This window comes from Lepisosteus platostomus, chromosome 8 (assembly GCF_059453375.1).
Source record: "Lepisosteus platostomus isolate fLepPlt1 chromosome 8, fLepPlt1.hap1, whole genome shotgun sequence".
NCBI classification, from domain to species: Eukaryota; Metazoa; Chordata; class Actinopteri; order Semionotiformes; family Lepisosteidae; genus Lepisosteus; species Lepisosteus platostomus.
Genome location: NC_142618.1, coordinates 43,141,985 through 43,160,025, shown reverse-complemented (window position 1 = coordinate 43,160,025; position 18,041 = coordinate 43,141,985). Strand labels below are relative to the sequence as shown.

Here is an 18,041-nt window from a genome sequence, read left to right as displayed (position 1 = left end):
TGTGCTTACCACTTCATAGTCTGCCGTAATAATAGTTTTCTATCATTTCTGAAAGATACACATACAGTATGTATTCTGCACAAGATATGGAGAGCCCTCTGTACATGCTTCATAATATTATCATTTTATATAAGTATTATTGTATGTTGCACATCCAATGTACAATGGATGAAGATGAGCAGCAAATCAATGAACATTTGACATGAGGGAATAACAAAACTGACAGATAGAAAACGCCTCTGAGGAAACATTGTTAATCAAATTGCTTCCCAGCTTCTTAGCATTATTATTATTATTATTATTATTATTATTATTATTATTATTATTATTATTATTATTATTATAACTGGTCTTTATTCTAAAATTTATAGAGAATTCCCTCAGCATTATAAATGAGATTAACTCACTTTCTTATCACTTATATGTGAGTGTAAAGTAATGACATGCAATGATTATATTTTTCTAACATTTCTGAAAGATAGAAATATGCATTCTGCACAAGATATGGAGGGCTCTCTGTATGTGCTGCATAATATAATAATTTATATAGGGCTAATAGAATAGTATATTCTTTTTCCAATGTAAGATGGAGAAAGATGGACAGCAAATCAATCAACATTAGACATGAGGGAATTAAAAAGCTGTCAGATAGAAAAAGCCGCTGAGGAAACTGTTCCCTTCCCAGCTTCTCTAGTAGGACTTCTTTCACCAGCAAGAGGCTGAAAAAGAGAACGAACACAAACGATTCTATAGTACACTGTATACTGTACAGTACTTAAATGAAATAACAATAGAAAAGAACCCCTTTTCAAACCATCACTGCAAAAAATCAATCAATGGAAAGACATGTTAATCGCATTGGTTTTGTTCGAATGCAACAATAGTGTCATACTCAAGTGGTGCCATTTCCTGGAAAACAAGTATTGACGTTTCTGGCTTTGAATGTAAAGTACTGCCTCTGAGAGTCAGGCTGGAGTTTTTGTGCAGACAGTCTATGGCACATTTTCACTGTGGGTGTCCCAGCAGGCACAATAATAGGTAGCAGAATGGCTGTTCTGTAAGTTTTCTATCCTAAGTTCACTCTCAGAGTTGCTGCTTTTGCTAGCTTTGAAAATGCTTTTGTCCTTGTCATTGTCATAAGCAGCTGTCCCACCAATGCTTTGGATATAAAGAATCCGTCTCATCGCTTCATTTTCTTTTTTCTGGTACCAGTGAATATAAGCAGATTCAAAGCCCGAGCCTACGTACTTGCAGTTGATGCGAGCAGTTTTGCCAGAGCCTTTTGTGACTGTTATTTTATCCTGTTCCAGTGTAAACGTTGTAACTGGCACTGCAATGAAGAACAGAAAAATAATGAAAGGAATGAACTGACCTGTCTAATCAGTGCAAATTTATCAAACAAATGTGTTACATCAAAATTCACTTACCCAATAAAAAGGAAATAATAGCAATGCTTGAAAGCTGCAGCATGGTTCCACCGTAGTGAGACTTACTACCACACCTGTATGTCCTATTGTAAAGTATCATAGTTATAAGTTGTTTCAGCTGATCATTCACAGGAAATGACTGTGACACAGAAACAATCTGATTTGCTGTAATTTCTGAGCCAATATAAATGTCATTCTTGATATGATCAGATTTTTGAGAGTTGCAAACGTCTGAATTTAGATTCTATAAGAAAGAACAGGCATGTGCTTCATGAATAAAAAGTTTCAAGTTTTTTACTTCATACAGTTATCATATTCTTATGCTTTACATATATTTCTGTTGATGATTATCAATACTATCTTTCAACCTATTGTTGGTGCTTCACGTATTGTACTGTATGTACTAACTAGAATCCTTAATCCTAAATAAAATAAATTAGAATACTTCTTCAAAACCACAATACTTCCTATTTGTGGCATAGTTTGCAGTTACTATTTACTTATAAAAGTTTTCAAACAGAGAATATCTCCAGTTTCAGGTAGGATTGTCATTCCTGTAAAACAGTGAATAAATTATACTGTATATCTAAGAAACATGTTTCTTGAATCCTCTTATTTTTTGGCTTTTTCCCCAGGGCTCAAGCCTCACTCTTTTCTAATAATTTCTCAAGTGTTCAAAGACATGCATTGTGTTGCTTAGAGTTAACTTCCAAGGGCATTACTTTGAGATTCCTCATAAATGATCGAATGAATGGTTGTTTTCTACACTTGTCAAATGTTGTTACAAAAAAGGTTTGACCCACCACTTCACTGAAAAAGTATACTGTGAGCTTGTCGTGAACAATAGTTTACTATGACATAACTTTAAAAGTTAAAACCTTAAAAAAAAGAATTGTTGAATTAATTGACGCACAGAGAAGTCGTTAGGAAAGGTTGGAGTTTTAGATGTGGTGTGTAATGTTTATCAGGCACAGACATTGTCATTTCCTGGAACTGATATACCTGTACACTGTACTGTGGTTTCAGCTGATCCAAACTTTGTTTAGGGCTGTGATACAGTAATTATTGTTGAGGTTTTTGTACGAGCTGCCTATGGCATCTGTATCACTGTGGGAGACCCAACAGGCACAGTAATATGTGGCAGAATGACTTTCCTTCGCAGCAGTTATTTTAAGAATGTTCATTCCTTCAGCCTCAAAACCTGAAGAAGGGATGTCCAGAGTAGCTGCACCACTTGCAATACTCACATAAAGAACTCTCTTAAAAGGTTCGCTCTCTTTTTTCTGGTACCAGTGGATGTAGTCGTTACAAGAGTTCATATTAGTGAGTTTGCACTTAATACGTGCAGTTTTGCCTTTCCTTTTCATGACTATTTCTGTTCCATCAGAGGGTGTGACTGACACTGCAATGAAGAGAAAAAAAGAGAGTTGACTTGAGTGATCTGTTCACTGACAAAGAAACATGTGTTACAAAATCTTCACTTACTTAGGAGAAGGACAGAAAGAACTGTGAAGATTGAACCCAGAACCATCGTTTAGTCTCTCAGTAATGCCTTCATGTGTCTGAGCATTTGATTTCTTTGATTTTCTTTACTACTTGGTTACGTCGACTTATCATCAAGAGGAAATGATTGTGATGTTAACCAATCTCAGAGGACTGCACTCTACTATGAATTCTTTGAAGGTATATATAAATGGTATTTGAACCCACTATGATCAGTGGATTGAGAAATGTCACAGTGAATGAAAATAGATGAACTGTTGTCAAATAATTCAATTTTTTTGCAAAAGCTTTCAAAGTTAGTAGGAAGGAGGAGAGCTAATTATTGTTGAGTTTAAAGAAAGTCTAACTAGTTTTGCAAGCCCATCTGCATTTATTATCAGCTTTCTTAGTTGGAGCATTCATTTGTGTATCATTTGTTTTGCATTTTACACTCTTAAGCAATGATTTCAAAAGATGTATATTTAAAACATGGTACAAGATTAAATTGTATTTGAATCAACATAGATGTGTCAGAGCAATGAACAAAGATGGATCTAAAAAACTTTTATTGAGTAATGAAATACTGAGTGTCTGAGCTGCTGCATCTGTATTTCATTGTAAACTGAAGTTGAACATGAGGAAGCATAAGGTTTTTAAGTTTGATTATCATACCAATGAGGGATCCAGGGGTTTATTCAGTTCCTGTTTTAGGGTCAAGAGTTCTTTCAACCCTTATTCTCGCAATGTCTTTTGTGTCTTTTGGGATTTTTTATTGGAATTGAAAATGGTGCAGACTATAAAAAATATTTTTTGTTCATATTAGTACTATGTTGATGTTCTTAAATATAAATCAGGTGATTATTGTGAAAATATACAGAAGTATTAGTTTTATGGTGATACTTCAAAAGCAATGTCCCCCCTATACAACTGAAGTTGTTTTTATCATTATTATTATGAGTAAGAGCATTAACAGCAACTGCTTCTAATGTGTTTACCTACTATTCCCCTGTATTCAGGACACTTTATACTTTACATAATGAATGTCCATCCACTATTAAAGAACAATTTTGTGCTTGACTTCTGCTTTTTAAAACCCATAATAATACATGTACAGTATTTTCAAGAGAATTAAAGTTAACTGACTGTCTCTTTCAACTCACTGCAGATGCTTCTCATATGACACTGCACATTCTCCCATTCCATACTTTTTGGCTGTAATTCACAACATATTTCCAATCATGTGTTTATTTCCTGAGTTATTATCAAAGAGTGATATAAAGGGTTGTTAGACCACAGGTGTCGTGGGCTGTGTTGACTTCAGGTTTCCAACTGATGGCAAGTGTCTCCACAAGGGTGGTGTATTTACCTCCCCTTGTTCTGGGGCTTCCATTTGATCAAAGGTCCTCCTTGTGTAGACACTTGTTAATTAGCATACAATTCAGAGATGACATGTGGGATTGCGAGATAGGTCTAACTGGGCCACAGAGTGGGAGGAGGTAACTAGCTCAAGGTTTAAATAAATAATGAATAATTCTTACACATTTATAGTGTTTTTCTGCTCACTCCACTCAAAGTGCTTTACAAGGAATGGGGGCTCCCCTCCACAAACATCAATTTGTAGAACTGACATGATGACGGCAGCAACAGTGCACCAGTATGCTCACCACACATCAGCTATCAGTGCGGAGGAGAACAGAGTAGTGAAGCTAATTCAAGATAGGGATTTTTAGGAGGTCATGATTGATAATGACCAAGGGGAATTTGGCCAGGACAACAAGGTAACACACCTACTCTTTTTGTGAAACATGTTGGGATCTTTAATGACCATGGAGAATCAGAACCACGGATTTAAGTCTCATCTGAAGGTTGGTGCCTTTTAACAATATAGTGTCCCCACCTCCATCTGCCCCATACTGGGGCATTAGAACCGATACAGTCTGTAGTGTGAGGGCTCTTTACTTGTCCCACTAACACCTCTTCCAGCAGCAACCTTAGCTTTCCCAAGAGGTCTCCCATCCAGGTACTGGCCAGGCTCTCACCTGCTTGTGAATTGCAGGATGATACTGTATAGCTGCTGAATTAAATACACTGTGCATCGACTGACCACACCCAAGACATCAAAGAAACACTTTTACCCCCCCCCCACTCCCATCGAGAATGAGTCCCAAGCCATGGTAACTGGGAAATTGAAAACCCCAGTGATGAGAACTCAATGAGACACAGAGTGAAGGAACTGGAGGAAACACAGTTTGCACCACAGCACCCCTCCTGGTTTCTTTCTTTTTGTTGAGATCCAGAACATCCTGAACAAATGCTATAGCTTAGTTCACTTTTTGCCTACCTTATGAATCTCAGGAAGACAAACTATGCACAGACTGTTTTAAAGACCAGAGTAACCAAGACGCAGAGCTGCCCCACCCCCTTTAACCCAAGCTGCTACAGAAACCCAGCCCAGCTTGTTTCTACCAGCACAAAGTCAGGGACGGTTGGACAATGGATTGTTGAGTATAACTTCATTAATCACATAAGCCTCGAGAACTGTTATTGCAAACGCACGTTTGATGATAAGTTCATGATAGTAAATTTATATTTACTTGTGTCAGAGAATATAAATGTAATTGACTTATATGAGACTGATAGAGCTTATCAGCTAGGCTGTACCATGTTATACAGTAGCCGATGTGTGTTTTACTCTGAAGCAATTAAATCCGATCTTTGTAATCCCTGAGTGAACAGTCAGCAGGCCGTGTTCACAGCAGATCGTTTCACAGATATATATTCTGTTATGTTTTTGTTGGTTATGCATGTCTTGAGTATATCAATGAACTGTACAATGTATATTTAGAATCTGTTTGTGAGATTGTAAATTATTATGTTTGATTGGCTCCTAAAAGTCAAGTAGTCTCACAATTTCCTCTTATAATTTCTGATTGTTTACAGCAAATTAAAACCCCCCGTCTCCTACAGGTTTTTAGACAGCATAAATGACTTTTCAACCTATCACTGCAAATAATTAACTAAATAAAATCTACAGTGTATTAATGGAAAGGCATGTGAATTACACTGACTCTGATCATCTGCAACAATAGGGTAATATTCATGTGCTGCCATTTCCTGGAAAACAACTAATGGGGTTAATGATGTTGATTTCAAGTACTGCCTCTGAGAGTCAGGCTGGAGTTTTTGTACAGACAGTCTATGGCACATTTTTCACTGTGGGTGTCCCAGCAGGCACAGTAATAGGTGGCAGAATGGCTGCTCTGTGCACCAACTATCATGAGTTCGCTCTCAGAGTTGCTGTTTTTGCTAGCTTTGAAAACTTCTTTGTCGTTGACATTATCATAAGTAGGTGTACCACCAACACTTTGGATATAAAGAATCCGTCTCATCGCTTCGTTTTCTTTTTTCTGGTACCAGTGGATAATAGCAGAGTCAAAGCCTGAGCCTTCGTACTTGCAGGCGATACGAGCAGTTTTGCCAGAGCCTTTTGTAAGTGTTGCTTTATCCTGTTCCAAAGAAAACGATGTAACTGGCACTGCAATGAAAAACAGAAAAATAATTAAAGTAATTAACATGTCTAATTAGTACAACCTCAAAAACCTTTATTACACCAAAATTCACTCACCCAGTAAAAAGGAAATAATAGCAATGCTTAAACCCTGCAGCATGGTTCCAACCGGGTGAGACTTACTACCACATCTGTATGTTCTATTGTACAGTATCATAGTTCTAAATTCTTTTAACTGAGTTCACAGGAAATGACTGTGACACAGAAACCAATCTCAAAATAATCTGATTTGCTGTCATTTTCTGAGCCAATATAAATGTCATCCTTGATATGATCAGATTTTTTATTCAGAGTTGAGATTGTCTGCGATTGATTCTAGAAAAAAGAACAGGCATGTTCTTCATGAATTAAAAGTTTCAAGTTTTTTACTTCATACAGACTGTTAGCATATTTTTATGCTGTACATACATTTCTGTTAATGAATATCAATATTCTCTTTCAATCCACGGTTGAAATGATTAAGAAACTATTACTAATAACATGTTTTATTGTAAAGGAGTTCAGAGAAGAATTTTGATTAGCCGAAATCTATAACCATAAGCACCTGAAAAGATAATAAATTACACCTTTAAACTAGAATACCAACTCAGTATAGAACAATGAATATTGATGCTAACCTTTTCTTGTTAATTAATTCAAAACAGAACATTTCATATTTCATATAGGACTTCTGCACGCCTACAGTATGTACAGTATAAAAGTCTCGAACCCAGGAATACCCTTCACATATCTCCCTCACATCTCCTTCACTTTCCTATCTTCTCTTGCAGCAAACTCCTTAGCTCACTCCTCACAATAGTGAAAGGAGGTTTGGGCAGCGTATCCAGGCTTGGATAGGTTGCCATTCCCTTAGTTAGGTGCACCTCTCCAGACATTTTTCATTCATCTCTCTCTCTCGCATTCATTAAGATCCACTGAAACCACTGAAGACATATTTGTGTATTAATATGGTGAAGGGTATTTATGGACTCGGGGTGAGGCCTTCAGCTTCCACCCATCCATTTTCTAACCACATTATCCAATACAGGGTCACAGGGGAGCCAGAGACTTTTTTACAGGAAACATTTTTTACAGGAGCAAATTAATGTAGCAGTATGTCTTTGGACTGTGGGAGGAAGCTTGAGCACCCAGCAATAACACATGCATACAGGATGAAAACATACAAACTCCATGCAGATAGCACTTCAAGTCTGGACCTGAACCCAGAGCCTCAGCACTGCAAGGCAGCAATGCTAATCACTGAGCCACCATGCTAGTCTCTTATATTGAGTTAAACAGCAATAAAGGATGTCTCAAACATCTCCTTTCTCAGCCCGTTGCTGCTTTTAAAAAAATCAGAAAAATTAGTGTTGAATGTGGTCTGTAACGATCATCAGGTGTTCAGACACTGTAATTTCTTGGAACTGAAGTACTGTGGTATTTGATCTGATACAATGCTTTGATTACTGCTGTGAAACAAAAGTTCATGTTGAGGCTTTTGCACCAGCTGCCTATGGCTTCTGTATCACTGTGGGAGACCCAACAGGCGCAGTAATACATGGCAGAATGACTGTCCTTCACTTTAGGTATTTGAAGATAGCGTTCATTCCCATTTTGCCTTGCCTGAAAGTCTGCACCACCATGATTGGTGTCAGAAACTCCATCTCCACCACTAAGACTCACATAAAGAATCCTCTTTGAAGCTTCTCCTTTTTTCTGGTACCAGTGGATGTAGTTCTGGCATGAGCCGACATTGCTAATTTTGCAGTTAATACGTGCAGTTTTGCCTTCTCTTTTTGTGAATGTTTCTGTTCCATCAGAGGGTGTGACTAACACTGCAATGAAGAACGGAAAGAAAGAGAGGTGACTCGAGTGATCTGTTCACTGACAAAGAAACATGTACAACAAAACCTTCACTTACTGAGCAGGAGTACAGACAGAAATGCGATGACTGAACCCAGACCCATGGTTTATTCTCTCAGTTAATGCCTTCATGTGTGTGAGCACCTTACTTCTTTTCTTTACTGCTTTGTTACTTAGACCATCAAGAGGAAATGACTGTGACCAATCTCAGAGGACCACACTTTTACTGTGGATTCTTTGAAGGGATATACAGTAAATGGCATTTAAACCCACTACAGTCAGTGGGTTGAGAACAATCACAGTATATGAGAAAGTATCATTATGTGGAATTGTTCTGATTCTTCGGGAAAGCTTTTTAAGTCGAAAGGAGGTGAGGTGTTTATCATTGCACTTGCAGTGTGTCTAAGTTTGGTAGTTTTTTTGTCTAATCTCCATTAGTAATCAGCTTTCTCAGCTTGAGTATATCCAGTGATCTTACAGTTTGTCACTCCTGACATTAAAGTGAAAAAAGCGTTGATTATCTGAACTGTTCAGTTATGAACATTTGTATCCAAGCACAGAATTACATAGAAGAGAATATGTGTTCTGTGACCTGAGTCACGGTTGGTATGACATTTATAACTAAGTCTGGCCTAGAAAAAAACTGTGTCCTTTCTCTTGGAGCTTCCTTTCATTACATTTTGTGATCAGTAGACTAAGTGTGCTTAAAAGACAAAAAGAACACAATTCACCTTCAGGTTTCGTAAAAAGCCTGACATCCATGGTAGAAACAATTCTTTTTATAGTGCAATTGGAAGACTGCAGTTTTGGATTCAAATTTGTGTTAGCCTACATTTGTCGTTTCCATGTGACTTTTGTTCTCTTGCTTTGCAATGTTCTAAGTTTATTATACCCTGTCATTTTGTGGGGGGGCATTCTTCAAGGATTCGTGAAGTTTCGGATTTTATTTAACACAGCACTGGAAAAATGTAAAACTGTTTGAGACACAGTGGGGGTTTTTGGATTTTGTTTATCTATCAAATTAATTTAAATATTTAATTTGTTTTGCTGACCTGTTCGAGTTTTGATTGTTGGTGTCACATGAGGAGCTCCTCATATACTGTATGATATCTTCCTATCACTCTCACTTTCTGTCAATCATTTTTTAAAATGTTCTACCTTATTCCACCTGACATCCCTGTGATCCACAATTTCAAAATTGCAAATATTTCAATCCAAAAATGTAACATATCCCAGATAACTGAATTTAACATGTTTTACACTTTATACTTTATTTTACATGAATATCTTCATTGGACTGCGCCTGTTGAAAAATATGTTCACGTTTAACCTATCAACAATGTCAGGTTAAAAAAATAATTATTAGAAAATGTAAAACAATATTACATAAATCAGATTATAAAAAGGATCATTGCTGGTGCAACAACTGCAAACAATACAATTAGCTTTTCTAGCTTTCCTGCTGTAGAAGTTTTACACAGTCCTTCAATTATTTGATACCCTACAATGCAGGACAAAATAATAGCTGCAGCTCATTGAAGAGATGTTACAGTGCCCAGTCCTCAGCTGCCTAGTGATTTTCACATGCAGAAGGTACCCACTGAAGGTCATCATCAAGTCTTCCTTTTTGAAATGATGCTTCCTTGCTACCAACTGTATGAAGGGAAGATTTGTTTCCTGAAATCATGGAAATTTCATAGAAAGCTTTGATGCAGAAATTCTCATTGTGGTTTTTGTGCGAGCTGCCTATGGCATCTGTATCACCGTGGTAGACCCAACAGGCACAATAATATGTGCCAGAATGGCTGTCCTTTAGTGTGGGTACTTTAAGGTTGTACTCAGAGCCCTTTTTCTCAGCTAGGAAATCTGAAGTTTCAGGGTCCCGATTGACTACCCCAGAATCTATGCTTATATAAAGAAGTCTCTTAAAAGCTTCTCCTTCTTTTTTCTGGTACCAGTGGATGTAGCTCTGGCAAGAGCCGATATTCGTTATTTTGCATTTAAGACGTGCGGTTTTGCCTGCCTGTTTTGTGAGTGTTGGTGGTTCATCGGAGGCTGTGACTGACACTGCAATGAAGAACAGAAAGAAAGTTGACTTGAGTGATCTGCTCACGGAGAAGAATACAGTACATACAGTATCTAATAAAATTGTCACTTACCTAAGAAGATAGAAAACAATGTAATAGCTGAACCGAGAACCATGGTTTATTCTTGAGGTAAGGCTTTTTCATATGAAAGTGCTTGATTTTGTTTCATTACGACTTGGTTATTTCATCTGAGCCCTGAGAGGAAATGACCGCAAAATGTTAACCAATCTCAGAGGGGCAAGCTGTGCAGCTCCTCCTTTTATACAGTAGATTTTTCTATCCTCTCTGCCACGAGTGACCCAGTACAGTAATAATAAATGAAATGAGGTAATTATTTGACACCCTAGATGCACCATGAACCATTTTAAATCTCAGGGAGAAAAAAAAACATCGTTTTATTTAGCAGATATACTAACAATTTTCACATTGAATTATTGCCATCTGTTTATGTGGAACTGAACATGAGGTGAGAGCATGTTTTTGTTTGTCAATGATTGTGAGGATCAGACGACAACATTTATTCAGACGGGCTACTGTGTATTCTGTTTCTTGTTACATTTTGTCTGCATTAGTTGCTTGTTCTACAGTAACTCCTATGCCATTCCAGTGCCCTTGTTTTGTACTCTCCTGCAATATAGGGTAAAGCTTATCCTTAAAGATGTATTTTACTCTCCCATTTATAGTGCATGCCACATTTTTATCTGTTTAGTAACTCTTTGCTTATTTTAAATAGCAGTAAACGTCAATGAATATGAACACTTTCAAGAGGAAAACTAAATTTAGGTGACTGTGTAATACATCTCCTTTCTCATGTTAAGCTACAAATGTCTTTAGTATAAATAAGGTTGGTGTCAACATTTGTGTAGTTAAGAATTTAATATTGTTTACTCTACCTTTGAAAGGATTGGACCATGATTCCTTGTTTTGTGTAGTCTGAATAATACCTTTTTTAGAGTTAGATAAGATGTGTTAACAACATTCATAAGATTTGATAGCTGTTCTTCCAAACATACAAGATAAAATGAGTTCAAACTCTACCCTGACTTCAATTCCATCGGTAATATTACTCATAACTGTAAGCATGAGTCTAAAACACAATGCAGTATGTGCATGTTTGTCACTCTAGAAAAATCCAATAATGGTAAACATTGCTACAGTTCCTCGCAGTGCTAAGGCCCTGGTTTCAATTCCAGACCTGGGGTGCTGTCTACATGGACTTCTTATGTTCTACCTGTGTTTAGGTTTCCTCTAGGTGCTCTGGTTTTATACCACAGTCCAGAGACATATTGGCAGAGTTCAGAGACACATAATTATCTTCTGGGAAAACCTTCCCTGGTATGAGTGTGCATGTCTGTCTGCCCTCTGCTGAACTCTGCTGGGCTGGTGTTCTGTCTAGGGCATAACCTGCCTTGTGCCCGTTGTGTCCCAGGTCAGGCTCTGGCTCTCCAGTGTCCCTGAATTGAAGGAAACTGTTTAGGAAATGAATGGATGTATAATACAACAAAAGTGCTGTAGCACAATAGTAAATATTAACAGATTTAATTTAAAAAAATGGATGACTTGGGTGCTTTACAGGAAGTTCAAAAACATCCAGGGATTTAACAGGCAGAGAAAGTTTTTTCCCTGCCAGGGGCTTATCGGCACAGTGCAGCTGAGAACATCGTGTGTGACTGTTTTTTCCTGTTCATGGCGTGACTCTTTATTCTAGGGGTTGAAAATCATATTTTACAAGGGCATAACAAACACAGTTGGTAAATACTAAAATAACCTTTAATAAAGTATTCCTAAATGGCAAATATCTCACTCCTATTAACTCCTATTAGCAATTATGCAATGTACATTCTAAATGTAATCCTAATATCATGTTTACTTTTTTATTGCTTCCCCAAATCATTTGGGAGATGTACATATACAGTATATCAACATTTAAAGCTGGGACATTTTCATTAACAGCTTAAACCTATTTTTGAGGAATTGTAACCATCATCAAAATTGTAATTTCCTGGAACAAAACTCTTGTGGGCTTGGTGTCTGATTTAATCAAAGATGTGCTGCAGACATTCTTATTAAGGTTTTTGTACGAGCCACCTATAGCATCTGTATCACTGTGGGAAACCCAACAGGCACAGTAATATTTGGCAGAATGATTGTCGTTCACTGAGAGTATTTTAAGTTTGTACACATTTTCCAGTTTCTCAACCTGGAAATCCGAAGCGCCGGGGTCCCGAGTAACTGCACCATTATCCTTTTGTATGTAAAGAAGTCTCTTAAGAGCTTCATTTTCTTTTTTCTGGTACCAGTGGATGTAAGTATTGCATGAATTTAGATCAGCAATTTTGCATCCAATACGTGCAGTTTTGCCTGTAAGTTTTGTGAGTGTTTGTATTTCATCAGGTGAAACAGCCCCTGAAAGAAAAAAATAAAACAGTAAGAAAGAGTTCATTTCTGTGATCTTGTTCATGAGCAAACATATCCAACAAATTGTTCCTTTACCTGTGAAGAAGACCACAAAAAGTGCAATTGCTGAACACGAAAACATGCTTTCTTCTCAATATGTGTGGGGACACTTGATTTCTCTTCTTTACTGCTTGGTTATTTTGACTGACTCCCAAAAAGGAAATGACAGTTACATGGTAACCAATCTTGGAGGACCTTGTTCTGCTGGCTTTCCTTTGAAAGGACATAAATATCTTCTGAATGTCTCTGTGAACAGTACATTCATCACTGTGAAATTAAGTCAAAGTAGAAGCAGAAGGTCATAGTTCAGGTTAGAGACAAGCATATTTTTATTCAAGATTTGCACTATAAACAGCTTCATCAAACTGGATGTATTGCGAGGCATCGAGCAATTCAAAGAAAGAAAACATCTATTTTATTTAAACAATATGCTGATGCTTCTTCTAAACAGCAGTGAACAAAAATGAATATGAATTCTGAGTCCCCATGGGCTTTCAGAGAGCTTACATTTTGAATAAATTGCCACCTGGGTACTCTGAGGTATCTTCATTGAAGATTTAACCTGAGGAGTCTCAATTACAGTTCAAATGGTCTATAGATGCTGAATAGTTTAAATAAAAAAAAAAAAGGATCTTATATATTTATTGTATGTATTTACTTGTTTTCATGCATATACAATATGTAGAGAGAAAGAGAGTGAATCAGCTAAGAGTCATTATTGATGGATTTTGTAAGCAGTCACTTACTGTATATGGTGCTTTTCTGGAAACTCCATTCAAAGTGCTTTACAGGCAATGGCGGCTCCGCTCCACAATCACCAATGTGTACCACCACCTGGATGATGCGATGGCAGACAAATTGCATCAGTACACTCACCACACACCAGCTATCAGTGGGGAGGAGAACAGAGTAATTAAGCCAGTTCATAGATTTGGATTATGAGGAGGCCATGATTGGTAAAGGCCAGTGAGGAAATTTGCCAGGATGCCGGGGTAACACCCCTTCTCTTTTCAAGAAACGCCCTGAGATTTTTAATGACCATGGAGGGTTGTATGTCTCTTCTGAAGGACATCACCTTTTTTACCATATAGTGTCCACATCCTTATATTATTAGGACCCACACAGGCTGCAGGGTGAGCACTAACTGCACTAACTACTTGTCCCATAAATACCTTTCCCAGCATCCACCTTTGTCTTTCCTAGGAGGTCTACATCCAGGTATTGTCTGGGCTCACACCTGCTTAGCTTCAGTGGGCTGCCAGGAGTCAGTTTCAAGGTGATATAATTGCTGGCTAATACCTGCAAAATATAAATGTTAGAGATGATTACTATGCTGTTAACACTGACATATCAAAGCCATTTGATTTTTGATTTTACATGTGCATGTTTTAGTAATGATGTAAAATTAGTCTCTTTCTTTCTCAGCCACTGGCCTTTCCATATTTCAAATTACAACAAAAAGTGCAAAACATTTCTCTTAAACAAAGGAATTAAGGTTTCATTTTAAAACCATATACTGTACAAACTGTAGCTTTCATAACGCAAAATGCTTTAATCTGCTAGGAAAACAACATTTGGTTTACCGATTTGGTCTTTAACGATCATCATCATGTAATTTCCTGCAAACAGAATTTTGCGGTGTGTTTTCTTCCCATGTTTGATTAAAGCTGTGATATGAAAAATATGTCAATGTTTTTATAACAGCTGCCTATGGCATCTGTACCACACATCAGGCACAGCAATATGTGACAAAACAACTGTCATTAATTTTAGGTACTTTGATATTGTGCTCATTCCATAGTTTTTCTGAGTTGAAGCGTGGATTTGAGCAGTGTGGAGTCACACACATCTCTCTACCACCAAGACTAATATAATGAGTCTAACATATAATATATATAGTAATTCCTCTTTAGGACTTTTGCTGCTAATACTCAGAGTGTTGCCTGCCAATTTTGTGAATGTTTCCATTCCCTTAGATGCTGTGACTTCAGGAGAAATGCAGCTGAAATTAAGGAAATTTTAACAGTTTAACAGGGATTTTTTTCCCTGACTAACAAACATGTCCATCTTGTCCCTCATTTACCTAGGAAGACAGAAAGGGTTGCAACCTCTGAAAGTAGAGCCATAGCCTTTATGTGCAGGTGGGTTTGTACTGGATTTCAGTTTTATTCCATTGTTGTTGTGATGGATCTGAAAAGGAAATTACAGTGACAACCAATCTTAGAAAACCATGTTCTTCTGTGTCTCCTTTAAAAAAATATCAATGTCCAATTACATTTTGAAATTAAATCAGAAGAAATAAATATGTGTTATCTTTGCATTTGAGTTTTAGTTTAGAATGAAGTAATTACAGTATATTTCATGTCATTCTTTTATTTGGATTTCACATTTATGAGCACTGAGAAAGAAACAAATGGATTTGTTTTCTGAAAAAATGATCACGTATCTCTGAAGCCTTGGAAAAGATTACTTTTTTTAGCAAACAGGGAGAAAATATTTTAGATTTTGATCTTGTCTTACCAATAAAAGGAGCGTGATAAAGATGACCTGTAGATGACCTACACAGTTCTAATTTTTATTATTATTTTTCCACAATCTTTACTACACATTGGCTAAACCCAGAGTGAAAGTAATGCTCTCAGTTGTGTGAGTATTTTATATCTTGTGTGAATCAGTTTGTTATTTTGATTGAACATTATGAGGGGTATTAACTAAGCATGTCGATTCAAATGTTTAGCCTCATTCAGATCAGAGAGTTCTGAATTGTTCGAATGTACAAATGGTTCAAATGGAAGGCCATTTGGCCTTGACATGCTTTGCCTTGTCATTTAGCACCCGTGAATATACAGTAAACATAATATGGAGGCAGTGGAAGCTGAGCAAACTGTTTATATCTGAAACTCCTCCGTTTTGCTTATTGCACCCACATTAGATAATGTTAAGAAATTAATAACTTGAGTAAAGATAACAATATTTCTGAGCATTTATTTTGCATTCATTAGTAATTACAAGGAAAGCTAATGTAATATTTAATATTTAATAATATTAAATGTGATTTCCAATGATAAGTATGAAGAAGTAAAGTGTTATCATTTGTACTCTTTGCTAATTTCCTTTTGGGGGGAGGGGGTATGATTCCAGTGTTGGAGTGTGTTGTTTTATTCAAACAATCATAAAATGACTGCTTTAATGGAAATATAGCCTTTAGGTATGAGATGGTTTAGGATAGACTGTCATCATGTTTAGGATTTCCAATTTTCAAACATTCAAAATTGTCTGAAATTCCTAAAGGAAAAAAAATCTTCGACGTGTTACTCATACAGTGAATAACAAAATTGAAGTTTTAGATAAAATATGTCATTTACAGTATGTTAATTGTGAGATGGTATGGAAAAGACTGTTATCACTGAACACCCTATACTGTAAAAGTGCAACAATCATGTTCATAATATACAGTATAGTGATGTAAAGACAATGAATCAGATGTCTGCAGAAAGAAGAGTTTTTGATAGACTACAATATTGTGTTTTCAGAGTTTATTCTAACCTTTCATTGAAACTGTGATACAGAAATTAGGTTATGGGTTTTGTAACAGCTGTCTGGGCCATCTGCATTGCTGTGAGAGTCCCAGCAGGCACAGTAGTAAGTGGCAGTGTGACTTTCTTGTGTACCAATTACTGTAAGATCACTCTCAAAATTGGATTTTTTGTTCGCTTTGAACACATCTTTGTCATTGGCATTGTCATGTGTGGCGTCTGTTCCAATTTTTTGAATATAAAGAATCCGTTTCATCGCTTCATTTTCTTTTTTCTGGTACCAATGGATAATAGCAGAGTCAAAGCCCGGGCCTTCATACTTGCAGGTGATGCGAGCAGTCTTTCTTATGCCTTTTGTAAGCGTTCTTCTTGGCTGGTCCAGGGACAGCGATGTCACTGCCACTGCAATTGAAAACAAAAAAAATAATCAATTTTAAGATGAATTATTCATTCTGTCTTAAAAAGCATTTGGTGCACCAAACTTTACATACCTAGGTAAACTGAAAAAATAGCAACCTTCAAATGCAGGAGCATGGCTTCTTGTTATTGAAAAACGTTTCCTTGAATGTTCTCTGGTACAGCAGTGTGCTTCCTAAACATTTTAACTGAGCCTTGACAGGAAATGACACTGATACAGTATTCTCAAAATTAACTAACCTCAAAAGGCTCTGATTTGCTGTTGCTATGGGGGGGGTTATGGGGTTATACCCATAAGTGCAGACATCATTTTGATCTGTCATTTTGAAGCTGCAACTATTTTAATTTAGCTTGCATGATAAAAACAGTCTCATCTTCAGTTATTGGGAAGCATAATATTTTTCACCACTTACACCACAAAATATTTGAATGGTTCTCTTGAAAATCATGCACCAAAATAAATTAATGTAGATTTATACTGACTCCAGAAAGATGTTTCTCATGTAAATAGACTCACATGCTGCTCAAGAATTTAGTTACTGGAATTAAATACTCTGTGCTATTTTGATTAATTCAAAGTTTTGATTAAAACTTTGACACAAAACTTCTCATTATTTTTTTCGTCTATGGACCTCCTACGGTATTTGTGCCCCAGAAAACACAGGACTGACTAGACACATGCATGTCTTTCACGTTAGCTGCTGTCACATTGTACAGATCAGACCTACAATTCTCAGTCTTAAGATTTTGGACTCCTGTGAGTGGGGGTCAGTGGCTATCAAGACTCCTGCAATTTGTTTTTTAATCTTCACCTCCCTTTTTTTGTTATGGGCACCTCTGCGATTTGTGCTCAAGAATATTATTGCAGTTTTGTCTGTTTTTTCTCCCCATATCTAGAGTTCTTGCTAAAACAGCAGTGAAAATTAGAAACAAAATCGACAATGAGTTGAGCACCGCATGAGGATTCATTTCCAAGCATTGAATTTCCCAGGAACAAAAACAGCAATGCCTGAACCGAGTCATACTGTACATACAGTCCAGTTAACATGTAGTCTGTTACAGGCATGCAGAAACATTGTGTTTGTTCTTCTCTCTATTATTTAACATGAAATAAATCTCTACTTCTTTTCTGTTGAAATAATATTGTAATTTGGTTATTTTGGTAGAGCTCTGAGAGGAAATGACTGTAATGTGGTGTTTTTGCATTTAAGGGAAATATATTAGG

At 36.8% G+C, this 18,041-nt stretch overlaps 1 protein-coding gene and 1 long non-coding RNA gene across 26 annotated transcripts in view; both read right to left on the bottom strand.

The window, feature by feature from the left end:
• LOC148657372 (immunoglobulin kappa light chain-like) overlaps positions 1–18,041 on the bottom strand; it is an 83,482-nt gene that overhangs the window by 43,583 nt on the left and 21,858 nt on the right. For 3 of the 25 annotated variants that reach the window (XM_088643582.1, XM_088643581.1, XM_088643575.1), the window contains exons 1-2: positions 12,900–13,030; positions 12,513–12,812 (exon numbers count right to left, since the gene is read on the bottom strand). The exons of 12 other annotated variants lie outside the window; for them this stretch is intronic. In XM_088643582.1, coding sequence (XP_088499708.1) covers positions 12,513–12,812; positions 12,900–12,945 — 346 coding nt within the window. In that variant the 5' untranslated portion in view covers positions 12,946–13,030. Of the gene's footprint in view, positions 1–1,009; positions 1,238–6,123; positions 6,445–6,534; positions 6,614–7,985; positions 8,292–8,377; positions 8,475–10,083; positions 10,387–10,478; positions 10,593–12,512; positions 12,813–12,899; positions 13,031–18,041 lie in introns of those variants that run through there. 10 more of the 25 variants (XM_088643547.1, XM_088643554.1, XM_088643564.1 and 7 more) reach the window with 4 other exon arrangements.
• On the bottom strand, positions 16,385–17,011 carry LOC148657374 (uncharacterized). Its single transcript, XR_015941095.1, has 2 exons — positions 16,891–17,011; positions 16,385–16,801 (listed from the first exon to the last, which is right to left on the bottom strand). It is a non-coding gene; the product is annotated as an uncharacterized LOC148657374 (long non-coding RNA).